Here is a 13,045-nt window from a genome sequence, read left to right as displayed (position 1 = left end):
TGTTTTTGTTTTTAATGAATCCATAATTTTTTTCCTCAATATTGAGTGATTGTAGAATGTTTTCACTCTGCTTGACCTAAATATTAAACTGTTACTGACAACCATGATATATTCTTGATTTATTTTTGTGTTTCTTAAAGCCAGAAAGTTGGCGTTTGAAATGGCAATTGTTTTGTGTCATGTTTATCTGCTTTTTTTTCTACAAAATTAAACCACTGAACGCACATCTTTCAATATTAGTTATTACACATTTTATTTTACCAGGGGTTGTATACTGGCAAAATGACATCTGTTAGTTATACTGTCTAATGGCATACTCAAAATGAACTCACAGTTCTCAAGCTGGTCTGCAACTTCCTGCAGTCTGACATTAGTCTGTCTGCTGCTTAATGTCAACAGGAAGTCTAGTCAGGGATAATTCTGACTGGATCGTTCAGTTGACCAGTGAAACTTGCGTTAGTGCCTCCTGCTTCACTCACATACCGATACGGAAATGTAGAAATAAATACTATAATAATGTGGGAATGAGTAAATGTGGAAGTAAATGCATTTAAAAATAAATACATGTGGAAATATTACATGTAGAAATTAACAAATGTAAATGTAATAAATCTAGAAATAACTTTAAAACAAATATTTATGTCCCATTTATTTCCAAGTTTTTATTTATTCATCCATGCATCTAATTATGTATTATATATTCATGCCAGTATTTATTTATACATGTATTTATGTATACTTTTGTCAGTTATCATACTCCATACTATTACACATCCAAAATAATAAAAGTATGTATGGTTCTTTCTGATATTGTACCAGATCCATATCGGTATCGCCCGTTACTCAATATCTGTATCGTATCGGTCGCAAGTGAGAAAGTTGTAATGGGACACCCCTACCCTTGAATATTACCACAGCTCATAAGACTGCTGAGGAAGATCAGCATTAAGGGACATAATAATAACACCACATTGTGTTATGTTGTCAGATTGTGCTAATCTTTAACTGTAATGTTTGTTCTTTCCTATAGTATTTAAAAAAAAAGTCAATTTTGGACATGACATGAGAAAAAGAACATTCAACAGCAAGATATAGCTCAATATTAAATCAGAACAGTTGATTATCAGGATAAAATATTTTTTTTTGTTTTGGCTTTGAGCATTTGGAGCGACATGATTACTGTATCTATCCATTCATTATTCCTCATTAACAAAGTGTAAAGGTAGATCATCTGAAGTACTGTCTCCCTGTCCTTACCTTTATCTGCTCCTCTGGTTGCCAGACAGTTTCTAAGTCTTGTGGGACTACTCTTCTACACATCAAAGAGGAACCACAGGATGAAGTCAAGATTCCAGACACAACCAGAGGTGCCTCAACTGTGCTACCTCACACACATTTGATAACGTACAAGTTTTTAGTAGCATGCTCATACTTATTGGCCCATGTTAGCACATTTCCTCCCAGGGGTTTTATTATCTCATATACTGTATGTATGTATGTATGTATGTATGTATATATATATATATATATATATATATATATATATATATATATATATATATATATATATATATATATACATACATATATATACATACATACACAAACCCCGTTTCCATATGAGTTGGGAAATTGTGTTAGATGTAAATATAAACAGAATACAATGATTTGCAAATCATTTTCAACCCATATTCAGTTGAATATGCTACAAAGACAACATATTTGATGTTCAAACTGATAAACATTTTTTTTAATGCAAATAATCATTAATAGAATTTGATGCCAGCAACACGTGACAAAGAAGTTGGGAAAGGTGGCAATAAATACTGATAAAGTTGAGGAATGCTCATCAAACACTTATTTGGAACATCCCACAGGTGTGCAGGCTAATTGGGAACAGGTGGGTGCCATGATTGGGTATAAAAACAGCTTCCCAAAAAATGCTCAGTCTTTCACAAGAAATGATGGGTTGAGGTACACTCCTTTGTCCACAACTGCTTGAGCAAATAGTCAAACAGTTTAAGAACAACGTTTCTCAAAGTGCAATTGCAAGAAATTTAGGGATTTCAACATCTACGGTCCATAATATCATCAAAAGGTTCAGAGAATCTGGAGAAATCACTCCACGTAAGCGGCATGGCCGGAAACCAACATTGAATGACCGTGACCTTCGATCCCTCAAACGGCACTGTATCAAAAACCGACATCAATCTCTAAAGGATATCACCACATGGGCTCAGGAACACTTCAGAAAACCACTGTCACTAAATACAGTTTGTCACTTCATCTGTAAGTGCCAGTTAAAGCTCTACTATGCAAAGCGAAAGCCATTTATCAACAATATTCAGAAACGCCGCTGGCTTCTCTGGGCCCGAGATCATCTAAGATGGACTCATGCAAAGTGGAAAAGTGTTCTGTGGTCTGACGAGTCCACATTTCAAATTGTTTTTGGAAATTTTCGACATCGTGTCATCCGGACCAAAGAGGAAGCGAACCATCCAGACTGTTATCGACGCAAAGTTCAAAAGCCAGCATCTGTGATGGTATGGGGGTGCATTAGTGCCCAAGGCATGGGTAACTTACACATCTGTGAAGGCACCATTAATGCTGAAAGGTACATACAGGTTTTGGAACAACATATGCTGCCATCTAAGCGCCATCTTTTTCATGGACGCCCCTGCTTATTTCAGCAAGACAATGCCAAGCCACATTCAGCACGTGTTACAACAGCGTGGCTTCGTAAAAAAAGAGTGCGGGTACTTTCCTGGCTCGCCTGCAGTCCAGACCTGTCTCCCATCGAAAATGTGTGGCGCATTATGAAGCGTAAAATACGACAGCGGAGACCCCGGACTGTTGATCGACTGAAGCTCTACATAAAACAAGAATGGGAAAGAATTCCACTTTCAAAGCTTCAAAAATTAGTTTCCTCAGTTCCCAATCGTTTATTGAGTGTTGTTAAAAGAAAAGGTGATATAACACAGTGGTGAACATGCCCTTTCTCAACTACTTTGGCACGTGTTGCAGCCAGGAAATTCTAAGTTAATTATTATTTGCAAAAAAAAAATAAAGTTTGAGGGCAGCACGGTGGAAGAGGGGTTGGTGCATCTGCCTCACAATACGAAGGTCCTGAGTAGTCCTGAGTTCAATCCTGGGCTCGGGATCTTTCTGTGTGGAGTTTGCATGTTCTCCCCGTGACTGCGTGGGTTCCCTCCGGGTACTCCGGCTTCCTCCCACCTCCAAAGACATGCACCTGGGGATAAGTTGATTGGCAACACTAAATTGACCCTAGTGTGTGAATGTTGTCTGTCTATCTGTGTTGGCCCTGTGATGAGGTGGCGACTTGTCCAGGGTGTACCCCGCCTTCCGCCCTAATGCAGCTGAGATAGGCTCCAGCGACCCCCCGCGACCCCAAAAAGGGACAAGCGGTAGAAAATAGATGAATGGATGGAAAATAAAGTTTGAGTTTGAACATCAAATAGCTTGTCTTTGTAGTGCATTCAATTGAATATGGGTTGAAAAGGATTTGCAAATCATTGTATTCTGTTTATATTTACATCTAACACAATTTCCCAACTCGTATGGAAACGGGGTTTGTATATGTATGTGTGTACATCATTATTTTTGTGTTGTTGTTGATTTTTTTCCTTCTTCTTTCTATGCCCTACTGCTCTGGTATATGTGTATATATATATATATATATATATATATATATATATATATATATATATATATATATACATACAACAATATTGTGGGATGAAAGTCTGATAGAAACATGAATGAATCATGCATATGTATTCACCCTTTCTCATTCTCTCCTCTGTGTCCATGCACAGCCATCCCCAGTTTCACAGAAGATCACTTGATGGCAAGCGAGCAGCTGCCGTTCGTCTGTCAGACAATCGAAGTGACAACTGAGAACGAGGAGGAAACAGTTAGCTCGTCTCACTCGTACCCTCTTCAAATCTCTCCTAGCGGTGAGACTGCACACAATGCATACATCTTGGAGTACAAGTCAAAAGCATATTGTTGTATTGTCCAGCATTACCTGTCTGTACACTTTTTAAACATAATCTTTCACAGCGTCAGCACCTTTTTGTGTTATCTTATCTAAAGTTGGGAACAGAGCGCTCTCACACTTGTGAAACATTACTGCTCACAGTAGTTTAATATTTAGTGGCTTGTGGCAATAAGCCAGGCGTAAAATAAAATGATCTTGGGGACATATTCAACTGTGCAGGTCCCTTGAAAGTGAACTGAATTAGTTATTAGTATATGTATATTTTTCATGTGTGGGTGTGCATGCATGAGGTATACACTATGTTGTCTTACTTTTAACCAGTCATTCAGGCAAAGCTGGCTCTATCACTTCCTTACAGTTATTATTCCAACATTCCCCCTATTTAAAACAAAAAATCTTCTTGTCAGAATCAAAGTTCAAAATGTGATCCCGCCTTCTTGGTTTGCTGTGTGTTTGCTGCCGCTAACTCGTTAGCTTTCATTTGAAACAAAGCTTCATCTTTGTTGATGATTTTCTTTTGTCTAATTTGTTTTCTTTATCTTCACAGCCAGTGACACAGACAGCGACGTTGAGGACACAGAACAGGTGAGTCTCTTGTTCCACATGCACCCACACATGCATATACACACACACACACACACACACACACACACACACACACACACACACACACACACACACACCCACACACATGGGACGGCCTTGTCGGCAAATCTTGCTGTCAAACATTGACAGTCTTTTTTTGTAGTTTGTAGTGTGTACACACACACACACACACACACATACAGTATATACAGTAAAACACACAAAATTGCTAAATTTTAGGGTAACGGTCAACTGTCATCAATCATTTCCTAATCATGAACCAAACTGAACATTATGTATTTAAAACTGGATTCAAAGGAAATCTCAATAATGAGACCACTACGCTGCTTAGTTATCACTATTCATTTCATGGGAGCAGCTTTTACACGTTCAAAGATACGACCGGGCGTGCAACCAATGTCGACTTTGACATTTTTTGTTTTACGATCTCGGGCAGTGCTTCGCAATTATTTTCTGTTACCCCGCCCCTGGAAAGGTGAAAATATTTGCCCCCCCCCCCCCCCGAATCGCCACCGTGACTATAAATGGTATAATTTGTTCATAAAATTGTTATAACTATACATCTGCATAAAATTGTAGGTTTAGTAACATTAAAGGAAACAACACACTGTCCTTTCCTTGTCTCCCACCGTGGTTACAGTGAGGCCAAGTGCTACATACGCTTCGTCATATTCTGGTACGGCAAAAAAAGCATGTTCCCCGAGGTCACACACGCACCCCACCCCCCACCAAGTCTGCAGCGTGTTTACTTGTGCAAAGCTGGACAGCCAGTAACCATTTAAATGTCCACCAATAAGCATAAGTTGGTCTTTTCTTGTATTTTAGTCAAGTAATATACAAAAAGTAAACTTGGAAGGGTAAAGACTACACAAGCTAGAGGTATGTAGTAAGTGTCCTAAAATAAACAATATTGCAATCTAAAACGGCACGTGTTAATATAAACAAGCATCAAATAATTATAGTTGCATATTATAGACACATAAAAAGTCTCCAAAGCAGAAGTGTATTAGAAAGTATCCAGTAACAAACGTGTCCGCATCATTCAGTTTACTGCATCATGAGCTTAACTTCATGAAATAATTACCACTACACCTCAACTTAAAGACAGCATAAAGTGATTTCAGACTGTTAATGATACACTGTAAAAAGGTAAATGCAGGAGTATCAAACTAATTTTAGCTCAGGGGCCACATGGCCCCTACTTACGATGTCTATTTTTATCTTACTTTCCTTTTCTTTTCCACACTGCCACCAGATGGGTCTGCTTTACACATAACGTGAAAAAAGTTAACTAAAAAATGAAAGTGACATTGTCTTTTCTCAGTTTAACGACGCATGACTATGTATTCTTCTGACGCGTCAACACAACTAGTTTTTTTTTTTAGTAGTATTGATCATTTATGGCGGTGCGTCACAAAACCACAAAATGTGGGAACATTAATGGGGATTTGCATTTTTTTTTTAAATTTTGGCTATCGTTCACAATCCTTAAGAGAGACAAGAAAACTAAGTTTTTTTGGGGGGTTTTTTGCATTCTAATTTGTAAAAGTCAGCTCGTTCTTGGTGACCAGCTAATGAGAGCAATCAATTCTACCTCTAAATCACTTTAAAAATGCATCGAAAGACCACCAACAATGCTTCATTTACGTTACATAACCTGTATAATAACCAAGCTGAAGCGACATTGTTTATTGTAAGAGCGAACACGTGCTGAGGAACTGTTTATCTAGCGTAGTGACACATCATCTTGCGACGACATGCTACGGCATTAGCCGTAAGCTAGCTACGGCAAAAGGTAAGCTAGCTGTTGCGTCAGCAGCTGAATCGCTTTTGAGTTTGTAATACACAACACAATGTGATAAGACACCAATCTGTACTGACTGTAAAACATGAACAATCATATTACAGTATCTGTAAAGTATTAGCTTACATTTCATGTTTTGTTTGTACACAGGTAGCTCAAGAGTGTATGTACTGTAGTTGTAATAACAAGCATTAAGTGCTACATATATAATGATCAATATAATAGTGACTCACTCAATGGACAGTTGTCTGTTTGGTCAAGCTGACCGGGTAATTTTTTTCCAGTTTATTTTGGGTAAGCACCCCATGTATGCCTGCATAGCTTGGCTCCAAGTTCCACATTTAGACCGTCAAGTCACGGCGGTCCTGACTCTATCGGCTTCTGTCTGCTCCAACATTTCATCCTCTCTTGATGCTCGCTACTATAAGCAGCAGTTCATCCTCCGTATACAAGGTTGTGAATCCTCATTTGTCCAAAAATAGTGGTCTTGGTTGTCTGTTACCAAGTCTGCCATGATTAGAAAACATAAGCGTTTGTTTCCGGAAGTATGAACACACATTTGTTGTCGGAAGTCGGATGTGCGCTGCTATGGAAACGGAAATCAATGCGCTGAGAAAAAAAGTTCCGGTAATGCATAAAATGACCAAAATATGCTAAATATTGAACATATTACATATTGTTATGAATATGTCTGTTACTACATTATATATATACTTGCATTGTGTTCATAAAACGTTGATGGAGGGTTTTGAAATCGTTTTTGAGGGCTTTGAAGTAGGGATGTCCGATAATATCGGCAGGCCGATAAATGTGTTGAAATGTAATATCGGAAATTATTGGTATCGGTTTTTTTTTATTATCGGTTTATTTATTTTTTTATTTTTTTATTTTTTTTATTAAATCAACATAAAAAACACAAGATACACTTACAACTAGTGCACCAACCCAAAAAACCTCCCTTCCCCATTTACACTCATTCACACAAAAGGGTTGTTTCTTTCTGTTATTAATATTCTGGTTCCTACATTATATATTAATATATATCAATACAGTCTGCAAGGGATACAGTCCGTAAGCACACTTGATTGTGCGTGGTGCTGGTCCACTAATAGTACTAACCTTTAACAATTAATTTTACTCATTTTCATTAATTACTAGTTTCTATGTAACTGTTTTTATATTGTTTTACTTTCTTTTTTATTCAAGAAAATGTTTTTAATTTATTTATCTTATTTTATTAATTTTTTTTAAAAGTACCTTATCTTCACCATACCTGGCTGTCCAAATTAGGCATAATAATGTGTTAATTCCACGACTGTATATATCGGTTGATATCGGTATCGGTTGATATCGGTATCGGTAATTAAAGAGTTGGACAATATTGGAATATCGGATATCAGCAAAAAGCCATTATCGGACATACCTACTTTAAAGGCTACAACAGTGACTCCCATTAGCCGCATTTTGCAAGCATTCTTTTAATTTATCTTTAGAATCCTGAACAAAAGAAAAATACTTGTGTTCTTGTCTCTCATAATGATTGTGAATGATAGGCAAAAAGTTCCCCTTTAAAGTTTGTAACACTGCCTGTACAGCAGTGGTCCCCAACCTTTTTGTAGGTGCGGACCGGTCAACGCTTGAAAATTTGTCCCGCGGACCAGGGGGAGGGGGGGGTTAATGGCGCCTGGACAGTATCTGATTGAATGTAAAAATATGCCGACTTGGCAAGTTTTAACTGACAGATTTTGCTGTACGGTTTCCTTGGAAATGCCCACTTTGTTTACAATTTCTACCTTTTTGTTTTTGCTCATGCACAATTTGACCTTCCTCTTCATGTCCTGCCCTTCGCTGTGACTCACAGGGTGTCAGTGCATCCTGGAGGCGGGACCTCGGCAGGTCAGTTCTCAAGGTGTCGCCATATCCTCTTCCCGGCATGGCCACCTTTGTTCGAGGAAGCAAAAACTTCAGAGTAACCACCACGCGAGACCCAAACCCCCTCATCAGTTATCACAGCGACGGCTGGACGAAGCCTTACAGCCAGAACTCTCTCACGTCGTCCATACCCAACCACACTCATGAGATGCGGGCCAGCGTGATCATGAAAACATCAGATGTCACCTATTCTTAACCTAAGGACAATGAGTTGAAGTTTTTCTTTAAGTCAGACTCTAACTGAGTAGGGATTAGGCATCAGCTTGACTTATCCGTTAGTTGGCTGTCCCATTGCCTCATTGTACACTTCTTATGTCCGCGTGACGAAGATGGTCCGTTTGAGTTTGTCATCCGCAGATTTCTTCAAACGCATTTCCCACCATTTCGACGCCAAATGTGGACTTTTGACATGGATTTTGGTGGTGCATTTTTTGTTTTCTTTGCATTGGAGCTGGGGTGACTGCTTATTGGAGTGGTTGGAAATCTGTACAAATCATCGTAATTATAATAATCGTTACATTTAGTACCTATGAATTCAACTTGACAAAAACATGATTCTGAAAACCGTTTGCCAAGTACCATATTTCCTCAATTAGTTGCACCTCGCCAAATTGACGCTGTCTCTCAATTAGTTCCCTAAATAAAATCAACTAGTATGGGTGTCCTGATCGAATATTTATATCGGGTTATATCAGCCAGCATCTAAAGCATCCGATACAAGTCTGTTCTGCTCCCACAAACTTCTCTTCCTGCTGGCTTTTAAGAGTCTTTATTTTAAAACACTGTAAAAATTAACACACAGAATTAAAGTATGTCATTTTAACTTACATTGAATACAAAATAATTTCTCCATGACATTCCAACATAAAAGAAATGTATTGAAATAAATGAGCTAGTAGTGGAAATACCATATACATGCTACTACTGGTGTGGAATGAATACAATATTTACAGTATAAACACTTTGTAGGACTCCACAAAAGACAAGGCTGGCACATTCAACTTACTACTAATATTACTTGATCGAGCCTTTTCTAAAATTCCACACTACAAAATTAAGTAAGATTATGTAACATTTGTGCTGATATCAGATGGATATCAGTATCTATTGGAAGTGAAAAAGTATCAGGACACCTCTATTATCCATCCATCCAATTCTATAGCTTGTCCCGTTCGGGGTCGCGGGGGTACTGGAGACTATCTCAGCTGCATTCGGGCGGAAGGCGGGGTACAGCCTGGACAAGTCGCAACCTCATCGCAGGGCCAACACAGATAGACAACATTCACACTCACATTAACACACCAGGGACCATTTAGTGTTGCCAAATTAGTATTAAAACCTCCAGCCATTGGAGATTGCTTACCAAAAAATGTACTTATTTTTAACACACCCTGCCACGAAATGAGTAATTACGGTCAACCTGCCGTTTTGGAACTGACCCCAACTTTTGAAAAGACTGTCCTATAGCAAAGCCTCTGATTGGCTGTAACTGACGCACTAACTCCGAAGCATTGTTTCATACACTGTGTTAGCAAAGAAACTGAATAAAATCAGATAATTGAAAAGTGGGATTTGAAACAATAATAGAGGGAGTTGGTACATGCTTGAAACAGGTTTGACCAGCTTTGATCTTTCATCCTGTTAATACTTGCCAGGTTTTTTTCATTGACATGACTTCTGTTCCTTTTTAGTGTTTAATTCAAATCAAGAGAAAACTACTTGTGATGCTAACAACTTTTTTGTACAGTACTACTTAGGCCAAGACAACTATTCACAGAATCTCAGTCAAAACCTTATATATATATATATATATATATATATATATATATATATATATATATATGTATGTGTATGTATGTGTGTGTGTATATATATGTATGTATATATATGTATGTGTGTGTGTGTGTGTGTGTGTATGTATATATATATATGTATGTGTACATATATACATATACACATACATATGTATGTGTATATTATATATACATATAGGCTCCAGCAACCCCCGCGACCCCAAAAGGGACAAGGGGTAGAAAATGGATGGATATATATATGTATATATGTATATATATATATATATATATATATATATATATATATATATATATATATGTGTGTAGATATGTATATATACATATATATGTATGTATGTATGTATGTATCCATCCATTTCTACCGCTTGTCCCTTTTGGGGTAGCGGGGGGTGCTGGAGCCTATCTCAGCTACATATATACCGGGTATGTAGCTGACATGGGCTACAGCTATATATGTATATGTAGATATACTGTATATATATATATATATATATATATATATATATATATATATATATGTATGTATGTATGTATGTATGTATGTATGTATGTATGTATGTATGTATGTATGTATGTATGTGTGTGTGTGTGTGTGTGTGTGTGTGTGTGTGTGTGTGTGTGTGTGTGTGTGTGTATATATATATCCATATGATGTATGTGTATGTATATATATATTTATGTGTATGTATATATATTATATACGTATATATATACATATATACATACACATACATCCATGTGGATATATATATATATATATATATATATATATATATATATATATATATATATGTATATATATATATGTATATTTGCATGAATAGATGTTTCATGGCCGGTATGAACAAGCGCAACAATCGCTGTTCAAGCATTCATGTCAATACTCGACTATTGTTTGAGTATATACAGTATACAGTGTTCCCTCGATATCCACCTGAGTTAGGTTCCCCAACCCCTTGAATATTGTATACATTTTTTAAACGCTCTGCTTGCTTTTATTAACCTTTCACACACATTCTTAAACACTCTGCTCACTCACTTTTTGTTTCTTCCGAGACTTTCTCGCCATCGTCCTTTACATTATTTTCCTCATTAATTTATGTAGTGGGTAGAATCATTGATCGGGTGCTTGTAGCTAAGCTACCTTCTTTTAGCATAGCGATGAGGGGGTTCCCCTTGTCTCCGATTGTAAGCAGCTTCCTGTGGGGCTTGGGTTCTGTGCTAGAAGCCTTAGAAGGCACAGAATGTTTGGACATGGTCATGCTTCAAATACTGATTTTACACAAAGACACAACAGCACAGCTTAACTGTTTGCTCATGGAGCAAATACTGTAAATCTCAAAGAAAGTGGATGTGTGTGGATAACAGACAAATACACAGTTAAGCCTCCATGTTACTACAGATCCACACAGCCAATAGTTAGCCCTTAGTTCTTGCACTTAAAATGTAGGTTGGCTTCCTGGCGAGCTGCTGAAATAGGTATTGTAATACATCAAAGATACCTACCGGTATATACCATTTTTAAATCTGCAGTTAGTGCAGTAAGTGAACTACGAAGTGGCGAGGGAACACTGTACTACAAACATTGTCAAACGTGTTTATCCTGTGCTGGTTATGAAGGGTGTTTTTATTTAAAATGTTTGTAATTGCCTATTGTGTGAATGCTAAGAGTTGCTGCCAAACGCCAAAGAAAAAAAAAAATCAAATGAGGACTATAATATGCTGTTTAATACGTCACTTGAAGTGTGTATTGTTGGTGCCGTGCTTAAAGTACTGGCCCCAAGACAGACTTGCTCATGCACTGTTTAATTTAATTATTGATTAAAAACACTTTTTTAAAGGTTGCAAAATGTTTTTTTTAATTATTGCTCTCACAGCAATATTTGTCCGTAAAGCCTGTTTTATAAGCACCAAAATCTTACCATTTCTCTCGCTGCAAATGTAAAAAGTGAGCGTAATGTTAGCATTTTGCTAACATAGCTAAGCTGGTCTTGCTAACGTTTGTGTCCTCCTTCCCCACTTTTCAATGTCACGTTGTTGTATATAATACGACTTTGGACAAGTGCAGAGTTACAGTGGATAAAATACACAACAGTGCTGATAGTATATATTTGTACCATGAAATGATTACGTGGACCCCGACTTAAACAAGTTGAAAAACTTATTCGGGTGTTACCATTTAGTGGTCAATTGTACGGAATATGTACTGTACTGTGCAATCTACTAATAAAAGTTTCAATCAATCAATCAAAACCCTGTCCGAGACTAAAACCGCTCATTAGCATTTAAGCCACAGACACACAAAACGGCTTTTCCCCAATAGGCCTTACTAAAAGCACTTACACTAATTTTTGAATAAGGCTAGGAAACGTTGACCAGGAATTTATAAAGAAACACATTTATGAAGAAAAACACAAAAACAAACTCTTGTCACTAAAAGCACTTTAAAACTGTCTAAATTCCGGCATTGAGGCAAACACACTTTCAAAACTCAAAAATCTGACTTTTTAAATTAAAAAAGTTATTTTATGGCAGAAGTTGTTAGGATATGATACATTTGGATATGTTTGAATCAAACATACAATTAAGTAAGAATTCTAACCAAAAAGTATCTAAATTCCCTTACATATTTGTATTCCTGTTTCCCCCCCATACAGCAATTATTTTTTCGGAAATGTTTCCTTTAAAAAAGAACAAAAAAACATTTCAGTTAAAGTTAAAGTACCAATGATTGTCACACACACACACACACTAGGTGTGGTGAAATGTGTTCTCTGCATTTGACCCATCCCCTTGTTCACCCCCTGGGAGGTGAGGGGAGCAGTGACCGCGCCCGGGAATCAATTTGGTGATTTAACCCCCAATTTC

The 13,045-nt window shown here is 37.3% G+C and overlaps 1 protein-coding gene across 2 annotated transcripts in view; it reads left to right on the top strand.

Moving 5' to 3' along the window:
- irf2b (interferon regulatory factor 2b) overlaps positions 1-10,362 on the top strand; it is a 34,610-nt gene extending 24,248 nt beyond the window's left edge. Inside the window, exons 5-8 of one of the 2 annotated variants that reach the window (XM_061979572.2) lie at positions 1,283-1,367; positions 3,837-3,977; positions 4,569-4,606; positions 8,293-10,362. In XM_061979572.2, the coding sequence (XP_061835556.1) occupies positions 1,283-1,367; positions 3,837-3,977; positions 4,569-4,606; positions 8,293-8,559 (531 nt within the window). In that variant the 3' untranslated portion in view covers positions 8,560-10,362. The remainder of the gene's footprint in view (positions 1-1,282; positions 1,368-3,836; positions 3,978-4,568; positions 4,607-8,292) is intronic. The other variant, XM_061979573.2, reaches the window with a different exon arrangement.
- Positions 10,363-13,045: the final 2,683 nt, after the last annotated feature.

The sequence above is a fragment of the Nerophis lumbriciformis genome, linkage group LG19 (genome assembly GCF_033978685.3).
Source record: "Nerophis lumbriciformis linkage group LG19, RoL_Nlum_v2.1, whole genome shotgun sequence".
Lineage (NCBI taxonomy): Eukaryota > Metazoa > Chordata > Actinopteri > Syngnathiformes > Syngnathidae > Nerophis > Nerophis lumbriciformis.
Note: the sequence above shows the minus strand (reverse complement) of the source record. Positions and strands in the feature narration are given on the sequence as shown.